We start from the raw sequence: 17,791 nt of genomic DNA, 5'->3' as shown, positions 1-17,791 counted from the left end.
ACAGGGATAAAGATCTGGAATAGTTTGCCCACTGAACTGAAGACATCACATAATGCTGCGGTAAAACTAAAAAATCAATTCTTGAGCAAGCTGTAAATGCTTCTTTTTCTCTTTGGTGGTAAGCACTTACATTTGTATAAATATACGCTGATGAATTTCGTAAACCTAGCATTTTTTTCCTTCTAACTAAAACTTGTGATAGTTTGATGTTATTTATGTATTTTAACTGATGTTTTTGTGGTTTGTCCACGAAGTTACCTGTCATAACGTTTTGTATGCGCACATGCAGTTTTGTCTGGTAAGAAGAGAAAGACTTCTCTACTCTGTATATGTGTATATTTACAGTGTCTGTATAGCTACATATGTATTATGTGTAATTGATATTTATCGCTTCTGTCCATTACTTTTCTCATTGGACCCTACACTGGCCTCAGGCTATGGGTCCAACCAGTGTTTGTAAACCTCATGTGACAAATGATAATAAAGGTTCAATCAATCAATCAATCAATCAATCAATCAATCAATCAATCAATCAATCAATCAACTCTAAAGAGCAAACATCATAAGCGCGAAAATGCACGCGACAGCGACGAGCGATGCTATATATGGGCGACGAAACAGGGCGTTCGCGCGACGTGTCGCATGCTCGTTTTCGCGCGATCGCTTGGTTCTCCAGATTTGGAAACCCTCGCTCATCGCCTGAAAGTGCTGGGCTCAAGCAGCCAATAGCGAAAAACCGGAAAAGACAAAGACTACATAGGTGCACGTGACGATGCCCGAGTCACGTATGCGCAACAAGAAATAACGCAATGTTTACGCATGTGCATATAAAAAAGTGTTGCAAGGCATTCATAAACACTTTCCGTTCCATTATATAACAATATATTTTATTTTTGAATTGCACACCGCTCACTACGCGGTTTTCTTAGTGCGAGTAGACGGCCTCATGCCAGCAACAGTGGAGTTCGCTCACCGAAGCCGTCGCGTGAATGAGGTTTGCCTGCGCTACCGACTGATCGCGCCAAGACGATCTACGTCGCGTCGCTTGTCGCTGTCGCGTGCATTTTCGCGCTTATGAGGTTTGGCCCTAAACATATTGGGCCTGTTCGCTGGAACGCAACATCGCCAAGGAATCCAGAGGCCGCGCTGTACGCGCACGCCGCTGTGGCACGAGGACGGGCCTACGAAACGAGCAGGACGCCAGCGGCTCGTAGGTACACGAGCACGCTGCTCGCGCAACAAACAGACACAGTGTCAGAAGTAAAGAGCTACGCTCTCAAGGAAACGCAGATGTCTAACTCACGTCAAGAGGACCAGAGTACGATGTAATTGGGCAACACGGAAGGTAACTCAAGAACGGCATCACACTTGGCGTTTGATGAAAACAGTGGCAAAACGACAGGAAAAGCGCACATTAAGTGGCTACAAGCTGGCCGTAAAGGCAGGTCAGTCAACCGAAAAAAGAGCTACACAACCTCCGAAGTCAGACGCCGAGTCTCAACCGCAGCGTCAACGCAGAACTAAGATGCGGCCATTCCACACTGATGACTTCGAAATTGTATTCTGCCCGCAACTAGGACTAGATATTTCAAACCGAACACTCATCGAGGTTACACATGCCATCGGAAGATCCAGTGGGTTGGCCCAGCAGGGTTTCTAGGACCATGTGAGAGTGCAGGTGCAGAAAGTAGAGAATGCAATCATCGCAAGCACAGCAAGTATTTAACAAGCTTCCAAACTGCAAAGTATAATTGCTATAAAGCTCGGTGGAGTAACATATCAAGTAAATCCGCACATTACACACCCCGGTGATGTGTGCTGTAGAGTGATCTACAGCCTCGAACAAGGAACAAGCTCCACTGAGATTGTTGCAGGACTTCACGTAGACCAAAAATACAACGTTCTTGGCGCGCGCGTGCTGTGATCTTCTACTGCTGCAGTTATCACTTTCTATGGGCAGCACGTTCCTTTTTACGTAAAGTACTTTAGTAGGGACTACCGATGCGAGCTATACCGGAAGTGCATCCAATATTGCCGAACCTGTGGCGCCTTAGGTTACCGACAAAGCATCTGCCCTCACCCGAAAGCGAACTTCTGCTACAAATGCAGCCACGACAAGGACACAGAACCACATGACTGCCAACGGTGTGCAAGATCTGCGGAGAGGCCATGAGGCTGCTAGAAAGAAATGCAAGAAGAAACTCCGCAGCTACCCCCTCCTACTTATCAAGTAAGACGCCAGTAGCCCCATAACGCTCGTGGCCGAGAGAATTGCAGGAGGGCTCACACTGATGATTTACACGGGTTGGCTACCACACCAGAAAGTTCACGAGCCCTCTTTCTTCACCAAAAATCTGACCGAAGTCGCTCTCGCTCCAAGAAAAAAGGTTGCTCTGGATACCGCATGCCATCACGGTCTCGCTCCGTTTGGGGAATCAGTTACACCGCCGCGGTGACCGGTAGTGAAGGGCCCAGTTCTCTAAATACCAAGAGTGCCTCGACCATCTCGCCTGCTCAGACAGCGACCATCCGGGCTCTAGAAAATAAAGTCCAAGATCTACAACGGAGGGTACAACAACGCCCACCAGCCGAGTGTAGCACACTAGAACTTGACGACAGCATACTCAAACAGACGGAAGCCAGAATAATGAAGCGGGTAGAAGAAAGGCTGCAAGCACATGAAGCGAAGATGCTCGACCTCGTCGAACGACGCCTTGAAGCTTTCGAGAAAGCCCTCACTGCGAAACTCCTCGCATCCATAGACACAACCATAAAGTGGTTATTAAAATTATGGAAAAGGTAGACCCACTGACCCGTACTGTAAGCACGCTCGACGCCAAGCAAGATGGCTTCATGGCACAACAGCATAACTTCATAACATAAGCACACAAAAATTTCGTTACCCATGAGCAGCTGGCTTAGCAATCAGAAACCAAGCGGAAAGAGCGAAAGACTTTGGGGGATGAAACGACAGCGGAACAACTGGCACCAGGCGGAAATAAGCTGCCAGAATGACAGCTCCCACACGTAAACAGTCTAAGTCACTCTTCATTCTTCGAATTTGGCACTGAAATTGCAGATCCTGCAGATCTCGTTCTGCGAAGTTACAAGAATATGTTAAAACAAGCAATCCAGATAAGATCGCGTTGCAGGAAACCCACACAGAAAAAATCAAGCTTCCTGGCTACAGCACTCTCAAATGCTCACACCGCACCGCAATTTCAGTAAAAAAGACTCTAACCACACAGGCTCATGAAATTGAAGACATTGGCATCAAACACACCATCCTGGAGATAATCCGCACTCAGAAGACTCAACAGAGCTTATACCTGGCCAACCTTTACAGCTATCTGCGGGAGCAGTTACGCCAATATGACTACTCCGTCCACGAGCTCCGTCAAATGGGTAACGGGAACCGACTTGTCTTAGTTGGGGACTTCAATGCTCCACATGCAGCCTAAGGCTATCACAACACCACCAAAAAGGGGGCGCATGTTCACGACGCTGCACAGCAACACGGTCTGACGCTGTGGAATGACTTGCTCCATCCAACCCGAGTGGGCAACAGCGTGTCGAGGGATACTAATACTGATCTCACGTTCACTAGATATGTGCACAACGTAACGTGGACAAGACTACCGGACACTCTAGGAGGCGACCATAACATCATTAAAATAGAGGCCGAACAAGCTCACGGCTCGCTCAAGACAGGAAAAGCTCGGCTCACTGACTGGACCACCCACAGGAATGACCTTGATGATGACTCGACTATCAAAAATATTGAAGCCTGGGTAAACAGTATTGTAAGTGTTGCTGACAGACATGCCAAAATGATACCCTTGAACAAGGAGAGTCCGGCAGTCGATAGTCATCTACTTCACTTATGGGAAGCTCGAAGATCGCTTATCAAATTATGGCAACGGCAAAAGCTCCCCCGAAAGCACAAGTGCCGCATCACCATACTCACCAGGCAGGCACAGGAGTACGCCGAAAACCTTGAGAGCCCGAACTGGCGGTCCTTCTGCGACAAACTTCAAGAGACACTGAGAACAAAGAAGACTTGGCGCATTATTTGAGCCCTGATTGATGACACCCACACCAAAACTAATCAAGGACATGCAATTCAGCGGCTCATGCACAACTATGAGGCCAGAGAGCACGAATTACTCCAATAACTTCAAGCAAAGCTGCTTGGCTTTCTTAACCAGCAAGCTACCTCCATCAACACTTCGACACCCAGGGAGTATTGAGGAGCACAGAACGAAGCACTAGACCATCCTTTCACACAGGCAGAGCTACACGTGGATCCGCTAAGCTTACGCGCAACACGAGCCCAGGAAAAGACAGAGTGACCAATAAGCACCTACGACAGCTACCGCCCCGGGCCTTGATGGCACTCCTTCGGCACTATAACGACTGCTAGAGGAGGGGCGAGCTACCACAATCCTGAAAGCACGCTGAGGTGACCATGGTACCCAAGCCAAACAAGTCAATATTGATTGTGAGTCTTCGTTCTATTTCCCTTACGTCTTACGCCAAGAAACTCTTTGAGCACATGGTAAACGAGCGGCTCACCATACACCTCGAAGACAACCTGAGAACCATGTTCGGCTTCCGCCAAATGCTCATCACACAAGACGTCCTCTTGCAGATAAAGGTAGATATTCTTCTCCGCTTGAGCAAGCACAGTAAGTCATTTGTTCTAGCTCTGGTTGTAAAGGGCGCATTCGATAATGTGAGCCACGAAGCCAGTCTGCATAGTCTCGAAGATGTCGGCTGTGGTACCAAAACATACGCCTACATGCTGGCTTTCCTCACCAATCGCACAGCGACTGTAGAGATTGCCAATATCCGTAGTGAGCTCTTTCAACTCCCTAACAAAGGCACACTGCTAGGCTCCATGATATCACCTGTACTTTCAACTTGGCCCTCTTTAAGCTCTCACGTCTCTTGGACGCTGTCCCTAGCACACATCACGCGGTATACGCCGATAATATCCCAATGGGGATAAGAGGTGCAAGCACAGGTGAACAGGAGGACCGAATTCAAGAGGTGGTTAGCATCACTGAAGAATATCTCAATACCTGCGGCCTCCAATACGCTCCGGAAAAGTCGGAACTGTTAGTACTTGTGGCACGCACCCGGGGTAGACCACCAAGCTGCGACGCACATGACCCCCAAGTCTTTCCACAAGGAGTTCAAATACCAAGAGTTGACACACTTCGAGTCCTTGGACTACATATGCATAAAGAGGGGTCTGGCTCCGCTGCCCTACCCCGGCTGCAGAACACTGTGAAACAGCCCTCTCACGTAATCAGAAGGGTGGCTAACCACCGCAGTGGCTTAAAAGAACATGACACTGTGAAATGGTACAAGCTCTCCTTTACAGCCGCATAACGTACGGAGCTCCCTACCTTAACCTGAAGAGTGCAGAAACAAAAACCTAATCTGCTGATACGAAAGGCTACAAAGCTTCTTCTAGGACTGCCACCAGCCGTCTCCACTGACCGATTGCTTCGCATGGGAGCTCGCTATACGGGGGAAGAACTCACCGAAGCACACCTCATCAACCAGGTCGAGAGACCCAAGTTTTCACTCACAGGGCAAGCCGTCCTTCAGCACACAGCATACGAGACCACCTAGAACCCAACGAAGAACGCAAAGGCAAAATACCGTCACAGCTCTGAGAATGCTTTGAAAATCCGCAGATCCCTCGAAACGTGCATCCTTAACATCACCGAGCAAGGCGGCTCGCCAGGGTTAAGATGATCAGAAAAAACCATGGCAATGACCCACAGGCGCAATACGTGGACGCAGCCAAATATCCGTGACGTAACACCTTCGCGACTACCATCACAGATTTCAATGGCACGGTACTGGCATCGACGACTATCCTCGCCAAACGTGCGGAAACAGCTGAATAGGCTGCTATAGCACTCGCCAACAGACGAGTGAGTATTCCATTTTGGTCTTTACCAACTCACAAACAGCGGCATGGAACTACCTGAAAGGCAGGGTTTCCATAGTGGCCATTAGGCTACTAAAGCGCATAGACAATCCTCCTTCCTAGACATGCATCGTGTGGATTCCCGGGCATGAAGGTTTCAAAAGAAATGAAGTGGCACACACCGCAGCTCGCGAATGCGTCAACCGGGCATTCCCGTACGAGATCTGAGGCACCTTCCACTCAACAACAGAAGCAGAGGCAAGTGAACCCGTGCCACTAACGTATAATGCATTGTTGCTTCATTATCGGCTCGAACGCAGGTCATACCCTCCGCCACATCCAAAACTCACAAGAGACGAAGGCACCGACTACAGGCGTCTTCAAAGCAACACATTCATCCACGGTGCACTATATGAGGTAAACGTTGCACAGCTACATATATCCTTACTGCAATGTGGCAGACGCTCTAACGCACCTCCTACTGCAGTGCAAAGTAAGCGTCCCAAGTCTACAAGCAGCAGCACCAGATGCGGACCAAGACATCCTCAGTGAAACGTGGGAGGATGCGATCTCCCGGCCGGACCTAGTCGAGCAGCGTCAACTCGTCGCTCTAGCCCGGTGGACTGTCCAGGTCAGAGGGTTTCTGGAATAAGGGACCCTCTCACCTTCACTAACAAGCTTAATTCAATAAATGTTTTCTCTCTCGCGCGCGGCCAGGTGGCCGCTTCCAGAGTGACGGGGAATTAGTGTGAGCGCAGTCACTGAACTGACTCAGTTTTTTACCAATCGGACGGGCCATCATCATTTGTATAATATTGTCATCTGTAGATACCATCGTCAGTTCGTGCCAGCTCAAGCTCGTCTCGATATAAGCTATTCCTCATAATATGCCCAAGCATTGACTTTGCCCCTCGTGCACTTTAGCTCGACAGTCCTAAATGAGTGCGCAGTTATATACAAGCGCAATACCCCCCTTTTTTTCTTGCCACATGCAAGCTTCACCAACAGCACGGCAGCCTTTTCGGTTGGATGGATTAGATGGATTGATATGGCTGTACCCTTTTGATCGGGCGGTGGCTAACGCCACCAAGCCGTAATACTTAGTGAACCAAAAACTATATTTATCTTTATTTTCCACCAATCAGATAACCTCCTTCTAGTTAATTCTACCCGCTTGAAGTTTATTTTGCCCTGCCTGTCCCTTAACCCCAGTACCTTGAAAAACTTTGCGCCGTCATCCTGAACTATAGGGTGAAGCCCTTTACAGAACATTATCAAGTGTTCGGCAGTTTCTTCTTCCTCTCCACACGCACAACATACCGTGTCTACTCCTTCGTATTTGGCCCGATATGTCTTGGTTCGCAATACTCCCGTCCTGGCCTCAAACAGTGGAGAACTATCCCGAGTATTATCATAGATCCTTTCCTTGGAAATTTCCTGCTTTAAAGTTCGATAGATATTTTAGACCATACGAAGCAGTGCCGCGGTGCGGAGAAAACAGTAGGGCACGCCCACCTTTGGAAATACGCAATCTCCGTGCGATTGGAACGGCCGCGAAAAACCCGCCACGCGCCCGTCATCTCGGAGGCTATGACTTGACTTAACCGATAATTGTATAGTTTATGAGTTTTATACAAGTTTATAGAACACACCTGTGGTTGTGGTATTGTACTCCGCATTGTAAACATTAATTAGATATGCAAAAGAGTTCTGCGGAAACCCGCAAGGAAACAGTATGGGTTAAGAAAAAGGGCCCCGGACTGGGACTAATTTTTGACCAACTAAAAGGCTTTTTTTTTCTGAGAAATCCGTACGGATTTTCTTGTGGCTTCGTGCTACAAACGGCGTGTTTTCTTCTTGCCCTTTCCTTACGTAGATATTGTTTCTATATATTATAAATTTTTCGTAGATAATAATACACAATTGTACCTCAGTTGGCAAGAGCTTAAAAGTGAATAAAAAAATTGAATTAGGAACAACTATTTTAAGCTTCGGAGATAGAATGTATCTAAGCCGACTCACTATTCCAGTTATTCGAGCTAGTTTGTTAGTGCTAAATTTACGTGAGATTCCAAACACACGTGAGCACTAAATACAACGCCATGGCACTAGCTTAAATTGGTCAACAATATCTACTCAGAGATAATTGAAAATTTTGTCAACACAAGGAGGGATTATTCTTCATTAAGTTCAACGACGACCACTGTTGCAGTTGAACTAACCTGTCATTACAATTAGAGATAAAGTAGTGAATCTTATTGCCAGGAAAAAGAAGAAATATGCGTCTTCTGCATATATGGTAAACATTGAATAATTATTGATGTTGTTAAAATAAGAATTTCATCATCGAAAGTTCTGCCCCTACTTTGTGGAAGCAGCACTCGGGACCTTTACTGTTCATCTGCATAAATTAGATAGGTGTGACTGTGGTCAATTTAACATCCAATTACCTAAACCATAAATATCTAGTTTACTAAGCAAGACCTCAAGATTCACCAAGTCATAACCTCTGGCAAAACTAACAAATAAACCAATTATTATAGTGTTTCTTTCAGGTACTGTAAAGAAATATATTTTTTCTGTATATTCAAAGCCACTTCTTTAGATCTGCTTTTCCGGAAAGGACATTGATGGAGAAGTAATAAATGCAAAACCAGCTAGCCCTTGTGTTTCCGTTAAGCTTGTTCCTTCTCACTTTTTTTTTACCGGTTGAGTGAACCTCAACACATCCTTGTTATTTCATTGCTTAGAGACCATTTTGCGGTCTCTATATAGCTTCCTTCAGCGCATGCCAATCCCTGTTTTGCCATATCTGTAACGTATACAGGTGCAGAATGCGTCTACTTTCGTCAGTGAACCAAATTAGGTTGACTAGAGAATAAAACAACCTAACTGATATTCGAAATCGGCAGGATGTATTTCAAGCAGTCGTTTTTAGCCCGCAACGGCGGGAGAAGAGCGCCGCGTGACACACAAGACGCTTCTGCTGGGTGGGCGCCCCGGCTAGGTCAGTCTACCTCGGAAGCCGCTCCTATTCGACCATGCACCTTCACTTTCGACCAAAGAAATTCAGCCCGTCACGTGCTTGCAGTATTAACACGTTATTCAAATTAGACGATAATTGACAAAACAGGCCTTTTGATGCCATTTTCGTGCAGCAATGTCTTGCATCGCGTGGGAGTGAGTGATTCAATGAACACTCCGTACAGCTGTCTCTGTCCTTGCGAGCTGTTTGATGTAACTGACTCCGCTTGAGGAGTTTGATCATATTTCACCCGAACCGTGGTGAAAAACTCCCCTTCTGTCTAGGGCATTACAGGGACGACGGAAAGGTAAGCTTGTTGGAGAAGTATTATCGTAAGAAACAACAGACAGCCATACAAAACAATGGCTCGAAGGCAGTAATTATGGTGGTGGTGGTGGCATTTTTAAACATCGTACTTAAAACTATGTGGCCAACAACAATTATATATTGCTCCATCGGTCCCAGTCTAACCCCCAGTGGTTATCTCCTTTTTTTTAACGTGAGCGTAAGTTTTGGTGCGGTATTTTTATCCAGGCCTACAAGCACGCACGGCGTTATTTAACGCCGTGCGTGCTCTTTCTAACCATTATTGTGAGCATTTATTGCTTGCATCAACGAATGCCTTATGGTACTTCCATTCACTTTGAAACCCACAGATTCCTAGGGTATTCATGCTCGAATATCCTGAAATTTTATCAGAATAGTTTAGTAGTTTTTCAATTTTTCTCGCAGCAGACACACGCAACCTTCTCTTGTGAAATAAAAAAAAAAACGTTTCTGAAGCCCGCGAGTGTTGCGTTAAGGTTAATGTGTACTAGCAAACAGGAGGACACGAACGTTAGCTGGGACTATCCATTGGAGATTTCTTTGCGTTAGCGCACATGAAGTTTAGCTGAAACAAAGCAGCCCAACTTATTACCATATACAAATGCGCAACCTCTTGTATTTCCGTACAGCTTGTTTTTTTCTCATTTCTTTTTTTACCGGCTTAATGAATTTCTCCACGTATTTGTTTCTTTGCTTGGAAACCAATTTGTAGTCTCTTCTTATGATAACTTGTTACGATGTTCACCTCTATATGCAACATATAGTTTTTAGGTAAATATTTTGTGCCCTATAGCTTCCTTTTATCCTTATTTTAAACCTTAAAAAACATTGTCACTCTGCTCTTCTCTAACCGGCGAAAAAAATTTTAAAATGCCTGATTTCTGGCTCGTGGATGGGTTTCCATGTCAATCCGCCCACTCACCTTTGAGCATATTCCAAGCTCGACAAAACATTGAATTTCTCGCACGATATCACTGCATTCAACAGTGCCAGTAAAACGTATGAAACGCGTGTTTAATTTATGACGACGCAGGTACTCTTTAAGAGTGCCCTTTATAGTCTCCATGACTAGTAGTTGCTATGATTCTCTAGAGAAGATGATGTTCACTAAACGCTTCAGCCTCACTCAACGGCAGTGTGGCCAATCCCCCATGTGGGTATGAGCCAAAATCTCCTAGGCGACAAGACAAGACAAGACTGTCATATGAGACCAGCAGTCAACAAGCCCTTTTTTCCTCTAAATTAGAAGTCTTTCCCAGCTGGCGTAGCAGCGGTGAGTGTAGAAGGGAGCGGAAGGTATTCAAAGTGCCTCGTGGTTGTTGTTGCCTCTGCCCAAATACCAGCGCTTTCTTTTCAAATAAGAAAACTATGTTTATACATATGTACATAGTTGCACAATCAGGTATTGACATTGGGATGTTTGCGACGTAACTCGAGACTATGCAGCCTTTAAGTCACCCGTGTGAGAGCAACGGCATTTCGCAAATACGCTCACACAGGTTTGTGGCACCGTCCATCTTAAGTAGCTTAGGATGTTCACATTTCTGCCCATTCAATCCGAATTAACCCACAGCAGCTTGCCGAAGCTTACTGAAGTGGTAAAACATGTGATCCATATGATCTAAAGAAAAACACAGATGTCCTACTGCATTCAGCATTAAATTAAAATAATACCTACGCATTCAACGTACACAAAATAAAATGAACCGCGACAAGACGAAGAAAGAACAAAGTACTCCAGCAGCGATTCGAGCGCATAAATGAGCAAACGGTAAAGGGACGGCGATAGACACCGGCGAATGAGGGGTATAGCGTCGTAAACAGAAAGCCATAAAAAAAACGTGTGCCGCATTTTTTAATAATTTCCCACTCGCGGTCATATGAGTGCGGTCCTATTGCAAAACGAACGGGACTAATTGGAGGTGTTGCCGATAATTCACAATCGCTAGCCCCAGATAACTTTAAGGCTCTTTACAATGTTATGTCCCAGAGTTGCGACATGAACGCTACTCGCAGCGCTACGGAGCACGAGATAAATAAAGAAATAAATAAATACACGCAGTAAAAAGAAAGGAAAAGAAAAAAAATAAGAAATACCAACAGGGCAGTTCACTGGTGCCACATTGAAGAGCGCAGCTTATCGTGTTATCTTCACACAAAATGATCACAGACACATTGCAGCATGACTTTTAGCCGCCAAGTTTCTCTCTGCACGTGACTCGAATAGCCGATAGTCGCCGTTACGTAACCGTGCCCCTCGGAGCACACAAAGGGCCGACACGGGAGCTCGCACTGGGGATCGCGGAAGAGAGCCACTGCGTGTGAGCGCTCGCCCTTGCGAGTTGTGGCACCAAGGTCGTTCGCCCAGTTGCGTGATTCAGTCGCGTAAAGCGTATCGGGCGTGACAGCGGGCAGCTGCGTGCCCATGCAGACGCGACATTTATCAGGCAAGTGTTGTATGAACAGCGGCCAATCCTACCTTTTGCGCAAGCCGCGATCGTCGACCGCCAGAGCAAGGGTCGCCTCGTATAAGCCAGCCTCTGCTAGGAGTCGCGTGAGAATTTGGCTTACGTACACGGAATTATTCGTACTGCGCGCAGTGGACGAGGCGAGGGAGTGTGCTACAAGAGGCAAGAGGCTGCACCTGAAAATGGTTTCCTCCTTCAGCCTGTAAAACGCTGACGTCAACAAATTTTGATCAGTTCTTTTTGCACACATATGGGCCGGTTGTGCGTTGCAGGATGTCGTGTCACATCCTCCCTCCTGCGTGCAAAAATGTGACCCCGGTTTTATTTCTTTTTGAAGCCAGCATGTCCGCTTCTGTTTCGTAAATTCAACACTCGACCTTCCACGGTTGCCAGGTTTCGCGAGATCGAACCCCGGCACCACGTTTTCAGTAGAGGCTCGTGTACATTCATTTAGGTGCATGTTAAAGAACCTCCAGAGGTCGAAATTTCTGGAGGCCTTCACTACAGCGTCTCTCATTACGTGGTTCTGGTACGCTGAAGCTAACGATTATTGCGTTATTATTAGACATTAAGCTCCAACAAAGCCTCCAACTGCGTTGTCTGAGATGACAACAACTACAAGAATTCGAATTAGCTCGTTTTTCTGGGCCTAGAGGGTGCCGTTACTCGTGGCTACAACTCTCTTCTTAAACGAAGTAGTGTTGAAGGAACACAGAAAGACGCAATCCGAATAGGAACTAGAAGGAAGATGTTCAAGCACGGTGCCAATTGAGTGTGTTGTCGCATAAGGGTTGCCTTTAGTGCACGCTTATTAAACTTGGCCCACCGATTGTTATGACTGAACGGCGTTATTAGAAACCACCGAAAGGAAAGTGTCACTCAGACCGATGTAGCTAAACGATGTAGACATGGCAGCTAACGCTGCACATCACGAAGAAAATAGACAACATTTGGATAGTTTAGCGCTATTTCATAGAGATTCAGCGATTGCTTGTATACATGCATTGATTCGTCCAGCAGTAATAATATCTTTATTTCAAAATCTACAGTTGTGCTTTCAAAATTGGGTGCTATTTCTGTATATAATCAGTCATTGCTGGTTTTAGCAGAAGTCACCATTTCTGATTTGGTTAAGGAATTCATTCTCACTCAGCTTTCAAATTCAAATTGAGTGAATGACGTCCCAATGACGTCCACAACTGCGCGCGATAAAACATTGACTTGTTTGCTCAGTTGGCTTTGGTGTATATTTTCGCTGAGAATTGCTGAATTGTGAAGGAAATTACCTTTTTTTGAACATTGATTGTTTAGCAAAAGGTTACTACACCCTGACCACTTGACGCTGAAATCTATATTACTAAGAGTTTCTAAAATATTTCGGCGAGAAAAATGAACGCTATAGTGGATGCTTAGGCGAATCGATACGACGTACCAGAAATCGGAACAGCAGGAAATGCGCATGAAGAAGGGTTCCTCTCCGTCCCTTTCCGGCTTCCAGCGTTGTGCTGTAGTCAAACGTTATAAAGGCTATCTTATACGCAAAGTGTGTGAGGCTTCAAGAGTGGCTACGCTAGACAGCGTGTTCGTTATCAGGCCTTTTATTGCATTAGCGGACATTAGCGGACGTTTGGCTGTTTCCAATCCAAACGTTCATTCTTGGTCACGCTGTACACTAATAATGTTGATGGGGCTGTCATTTAACATTGCCATATCGTTTTCATTATTCCTTTTTTCTAACGTAGGCTGTAGAAGTTGTGACGTATAAACCTTGTTGTGAGTGCCTCTATATATTATGTCCTCTGGCTTTAGCGCGGTTTTCAATGTCGAGAATACAGCAATTAGCAGAATATATATTTTACAATTGCGCTTTTCTGGTGCTGTGATGTGATGCCGTCTCAGAGCAGCGTCGCCATTTACGTCTGTAAATATCAACGGTTACTACGTCATAGAAAGTTTCGTCATTCCCGCTCTCAGTTATCTTTTGAATTCCAATGACATTTCGTTTCTTTAACGTATGAATGCTATGAATAGACAAACAAGAAATGGCCTCACTGGCAGACTCACAGTGGTTTGTGCCGATCGCGAAGCCCCTGTTCATGGATGAATTCCAGACCTGCGCCCAGGCGGCCGGCGGCATGAGCAGCAGGAGCAGCGTCAGCAGGTGCGCCATCATCCGCCACATCCTCGCCGATGTTGTGGTGTCACTGTGGCACGCTATTGACTCTACCATAGCGCCGGCACACGCGGCGAGTGATGCTCCTTGACACCGAAGAAAGTAAAGAAGAGCGAGGGGAAGGAGGAGGCAGCAACCGCGAAAACCGGATGGACACCTCGACCGACGCTTTCCCTATCGTCGGTCACACACTCTTGTATTTTTGTTCGACTCACCCTTCTCGTTACTACGTAAGGAGTCGGTTATCTCGTAGCCCCCCTTGGGTTCGATGACGTGACCGCACAGTCAGCAAAGCCGACAGACCACGAGCGTTCTGCCGGAGTCGTCGACCGACGCCGTGACACGAGAGGCGAATTGACCCCCCCCCCTTCCCCCTTGAGCATCCTTTGCACCCGGATCATTGCGCACCCCAGACAAGAAGAAAGAAAAATGCGATTTCGGCCAGGCGGCGATGGGGAGTATTCAAAAGTGACCAAGTGAGCGTCGTGGCGGGACCGCATCATTATGCCTCCGAGAACCTACACGCTGTGCTGAGGACGCGGTCAATGTCAGTGCACGGAAAATGCTCTACGCGCGCTCTTCACGAGAAAAAAAAATATAAAGGTAACAGTGTCCGCTCAAACCACAACAAAAGTGGTACTTCACCTCACGTTCCGGTCTACACTATACTGTTTTATTTTCTGTTTCAGTGAGCCTGCTGGGTAAGGCGTTCCACTCTTATAGCCAGGCAGTAATCTGTTTCATTGTACATTGCAGTCAACAGGTGAAACAATGCTATTGACCATCGCACAGACAGCGTAATCAACTTATTATTTTGTGTCATAGTACTTAAACATCTAATTCATCCGCCGCGGTGGTGTCCCGGTTATTGTATTCGCCCGATGATCGGAAGGTCACGGGTTTGATTCCAGCCTCGGCGGTCGCATCTCGGTGGCGGTGACATGCTAAAGACCCGTGTGCTGTGTCATGTCAGTGCACGTTAAAGAAAGAACATTGCAGATGGTCGAAATTTCTAAAGCCCCCCCGTTCCCCTGCTAAGAAACCACAGCATAATTCTGAAACAAAGGCCCGAACAATTGTTGTGCCTAATACATTTGGCATCGTTTCAGCCTTCCATCCTCCACTTTACTGCTTTATTGTTTAGATTTTTTCCTATGTTATATTATACCTATCCTTGTTTGAAGCGACAGGTCGAATATTTTTCGCTCCTCGTCGCACAAACAATCAGGAATTTGAACTGTTCTCGAAACATTTGATAGATTTTACCGTGTCGCCGAGCCACTAGCTAATCTTACAGAATCGGACTTCGAGTTCAAGTGAAAAACACCATATGTGGAAGCATTCCAAGAACTGAAGCGATGCTTGCGGTCACCGCCGATACCCGCCAATTCCGCCCGCGCCACTGCGTCAACAATCTCAGGAAAACGGCCCTAAAGAAGCGTAGAGGAATGATCTTCCGGACTACAATAAACTGGCCAACTCATCATTAGTAAGTATGCATGACCAAGTTGTACGAGGCTCTACGATAGCGTCCCATCCCTCGGAAGCGTGTTTTGTTCTCTCTTGAGTCCAGGTGTAACTCAAGAAGTTAATGTTAGCCGTGCCCTCCGGCAGCATACCAGGGACGCTCGCGATTGCGAGACTTTGGTGGCGAAACCATTGCTAGTAAAAATAAAACTGTGTTCTCACACCAGTCACCCTCTTCGTATAAAAAAAGACCAGCCTATGAAACATCTATTTCGGAAGCAGAAGTATGTATGGAGAGTCACTTATGTCCCTATTCAGATAGGTTGGCGCCCAGTTCTTTCCGAACGAGTGGTGGAAGGATTTCATTTTTTTACCCTCAAGACCTTAGTATTACAGATAGGAGTGGATGCCAATGCATAAGAAAGTAAAACAAAAAAGTAAACTAAGGTGGTTAGTTTACACAAAGAATATTTGGTCAATTAAGTCCGGGAGTAATAATGTCCGAAATGTTCAAGCGAAACTTCCATAGCCTGGAGTGGTCCTGGATAGCATCACATGGTATAAAAACAGGGGCCTTGTTTAGGAACACAGGGGGTGTCGTACTCGTAGAGACGTTATGAAAAAAAGGCCGTCAAGATTGTCGACATCTTCATTCGCTCGCACTGCGCCTCTCGAGTAAATTAGTGACTTTCAGTGTCGTCGCTGGCGGGCAGGTAGGCCCAGCTGCGGACGTGGCATTACCCTCTCGCCAGAATGACTCGTCTCGATGCTCACCATGTAGCATTCTAGATACCCGCCTAGTAGCGATGCGTAAGTGAGCTATAACGGATGCTTACATGACTGAGAATTGTACGGTTTCATGCGGACCACGTGCAGAGTTCCAGGCAGATGCTGACTCCGTTTTTAACAAGAGTAGGCGTCGGCCATGGCTTCGTACGTCATTCGGCTAAGACTGCGCAAAGCCTTGTAGGGTCTAAAGTATCGGCGTAGGAGTTTCTTCTACAGGCCTCGCCGTCTTACAGGGAATGAAACCAAGACTATTTTACCTCAGTTATAAGTGACAATTCGATGGCTAAGATTGTACCGTCCAGCGTAAAGTTGTTGCTGGTTGATTATTCTGACGCGGGCTAGCTGCCTTGCGTCCTCGGCATGCTCAGTGAAAGCTACGCATCTGTCTCTGAATCATCCCAGTTATGAGGGAGCATAGCGTCAAGCATCATAGTCACTTCTCGGCCGTGAATTAGTTTGAACGGCGTCATTTTCATGGTTGTCTGGCGTGCCATATTATACGCGAATGTGATGTACGGCAAGGTTCAGTCCCAATCCTTGTGTTCCACGTCGACGTGCATGGAAAGCATGTCAGTGATTGTCGTTTTGAGTAGTTCCTTAAGCCCATTTGTTTGTGGTATGTATGCTGTCTTTTTGCTATGCGTTGTACCACCGAGCGTAAGCACAGTTCACTAAATTTCGGCTTTAAATGTTACAGTTTTGTCTGTTATGGCGACCGCTGGAGCACCATGAAGAATGAAGAACCTGGCTGCTTCAGCTGCTGTGCCACTCGGAAAAGCCTTGGTCTCCACGTACCGGATGAAGTGGTCCGTCACCACCATTACCCATTTGTTGCCGCTGTCCCATGTTGGAAATGGATTCAGCAGATTTATTCCAATTTGAGGGAATGAAGCAACTGTGGCGCGACGGTTGCTTTATTCTTGAGAGGTTTTGGGAAAGAATAAGTTTTGAGAGCATCTGGTAGGGCAGTGCATTATTACAATCTTATGAACAAGATCAATGCGAGAGGAAATGTAAAAAGGGGATGATATAAACTTATTACGCAGGTAGGAATTGTAAATTATGACTTAATAAATAAAGCAAGGTGAAAAAACGTCGTGATTACAGGGGAGGATGGAGTTTTTAATGGAAGTTAGATTTGATGTTCGGTTGTAATGCTATATATATGAAACGCGCGGAATCCCTTTGAATTACCTCAAGCGATTGAATATGGGTTACTGAGTGCGGGTTCGAGATGGGTGATGCATTTTACTCCTGATGAGCGTTTTATACAGGAATAATATTAATAAGGACAGAGCGGAAGAGCGGAAGAGATGTAAGTACCAAAAAAGTGTCCAGAAAGTGTCGTGACACCTGTCAAACAAATTGCTTTAAAGAGGTCCTGAAACACTTTTTCAAGTAACTATAAAATGAATTCACTGGAAGAGCTTTTTGCTTCACGAATTCAAAGCCGCAAAAATTTTAAGAATCCGTCCAGTGCGAGTGGAGCTACAAAGGTTTGTCGCATGCTGCAATTGCATTATCTCTTCTCTCGTCCCGACGAAAGCACTGGAAACTAAGCAGGGAAGGGTGGCAGGGCAAAGAAACTACCGTGC

At 46.1% G+C, this 17,791-nt stretch overlaps 1 protein-coding gene across 1 annotated transcript in view; it reads right to left on the bottom strand.

Annotated features, from left to right (window-relative positions):
- LOC119172992 (tryptase-2) overlaps positions 1-14,064 on the bottom strand; it is a 110,774-nt gene extending 96,710 nt beyond the window's left edge. The window contains exon 1 of the mRNA XM_037424126.2: positions 13,832-14,064. Within this exon, the coding sequence (XP_037280023.2) occupies positions 13,832-13,997 (166 nt within the window). The 5' untranslated portion in view covers positions 13,998-14,064. The remainder of the gene's footprint in view (positions 1-13,831) is intronic.
- Between the last annotated feature and the right edge of the window lie 3,727 nt (positions 14,065-17,791).

Source organism: Rhipicephalus microplus, chromosome 4 (genome assembly GCF_043290135.1).
Source record: "Rhipicephalus microplus isolate Deutch F79 chromosome 4, USDA_Rmic, whole genome shotgun sequence".
In the NCBI taxonomy this organism is placed as follows: Eukaryota; Metazoa; Arthropoda; class Arachnida; order Ixodida; family Ixodidae; genus Rhipicephalus; species Rhipicephalus microplus.
Note: the sequence above shows the minus strand (reverse complement) of the source record. Positions and strands in the feature narration are given on the sequence as shown.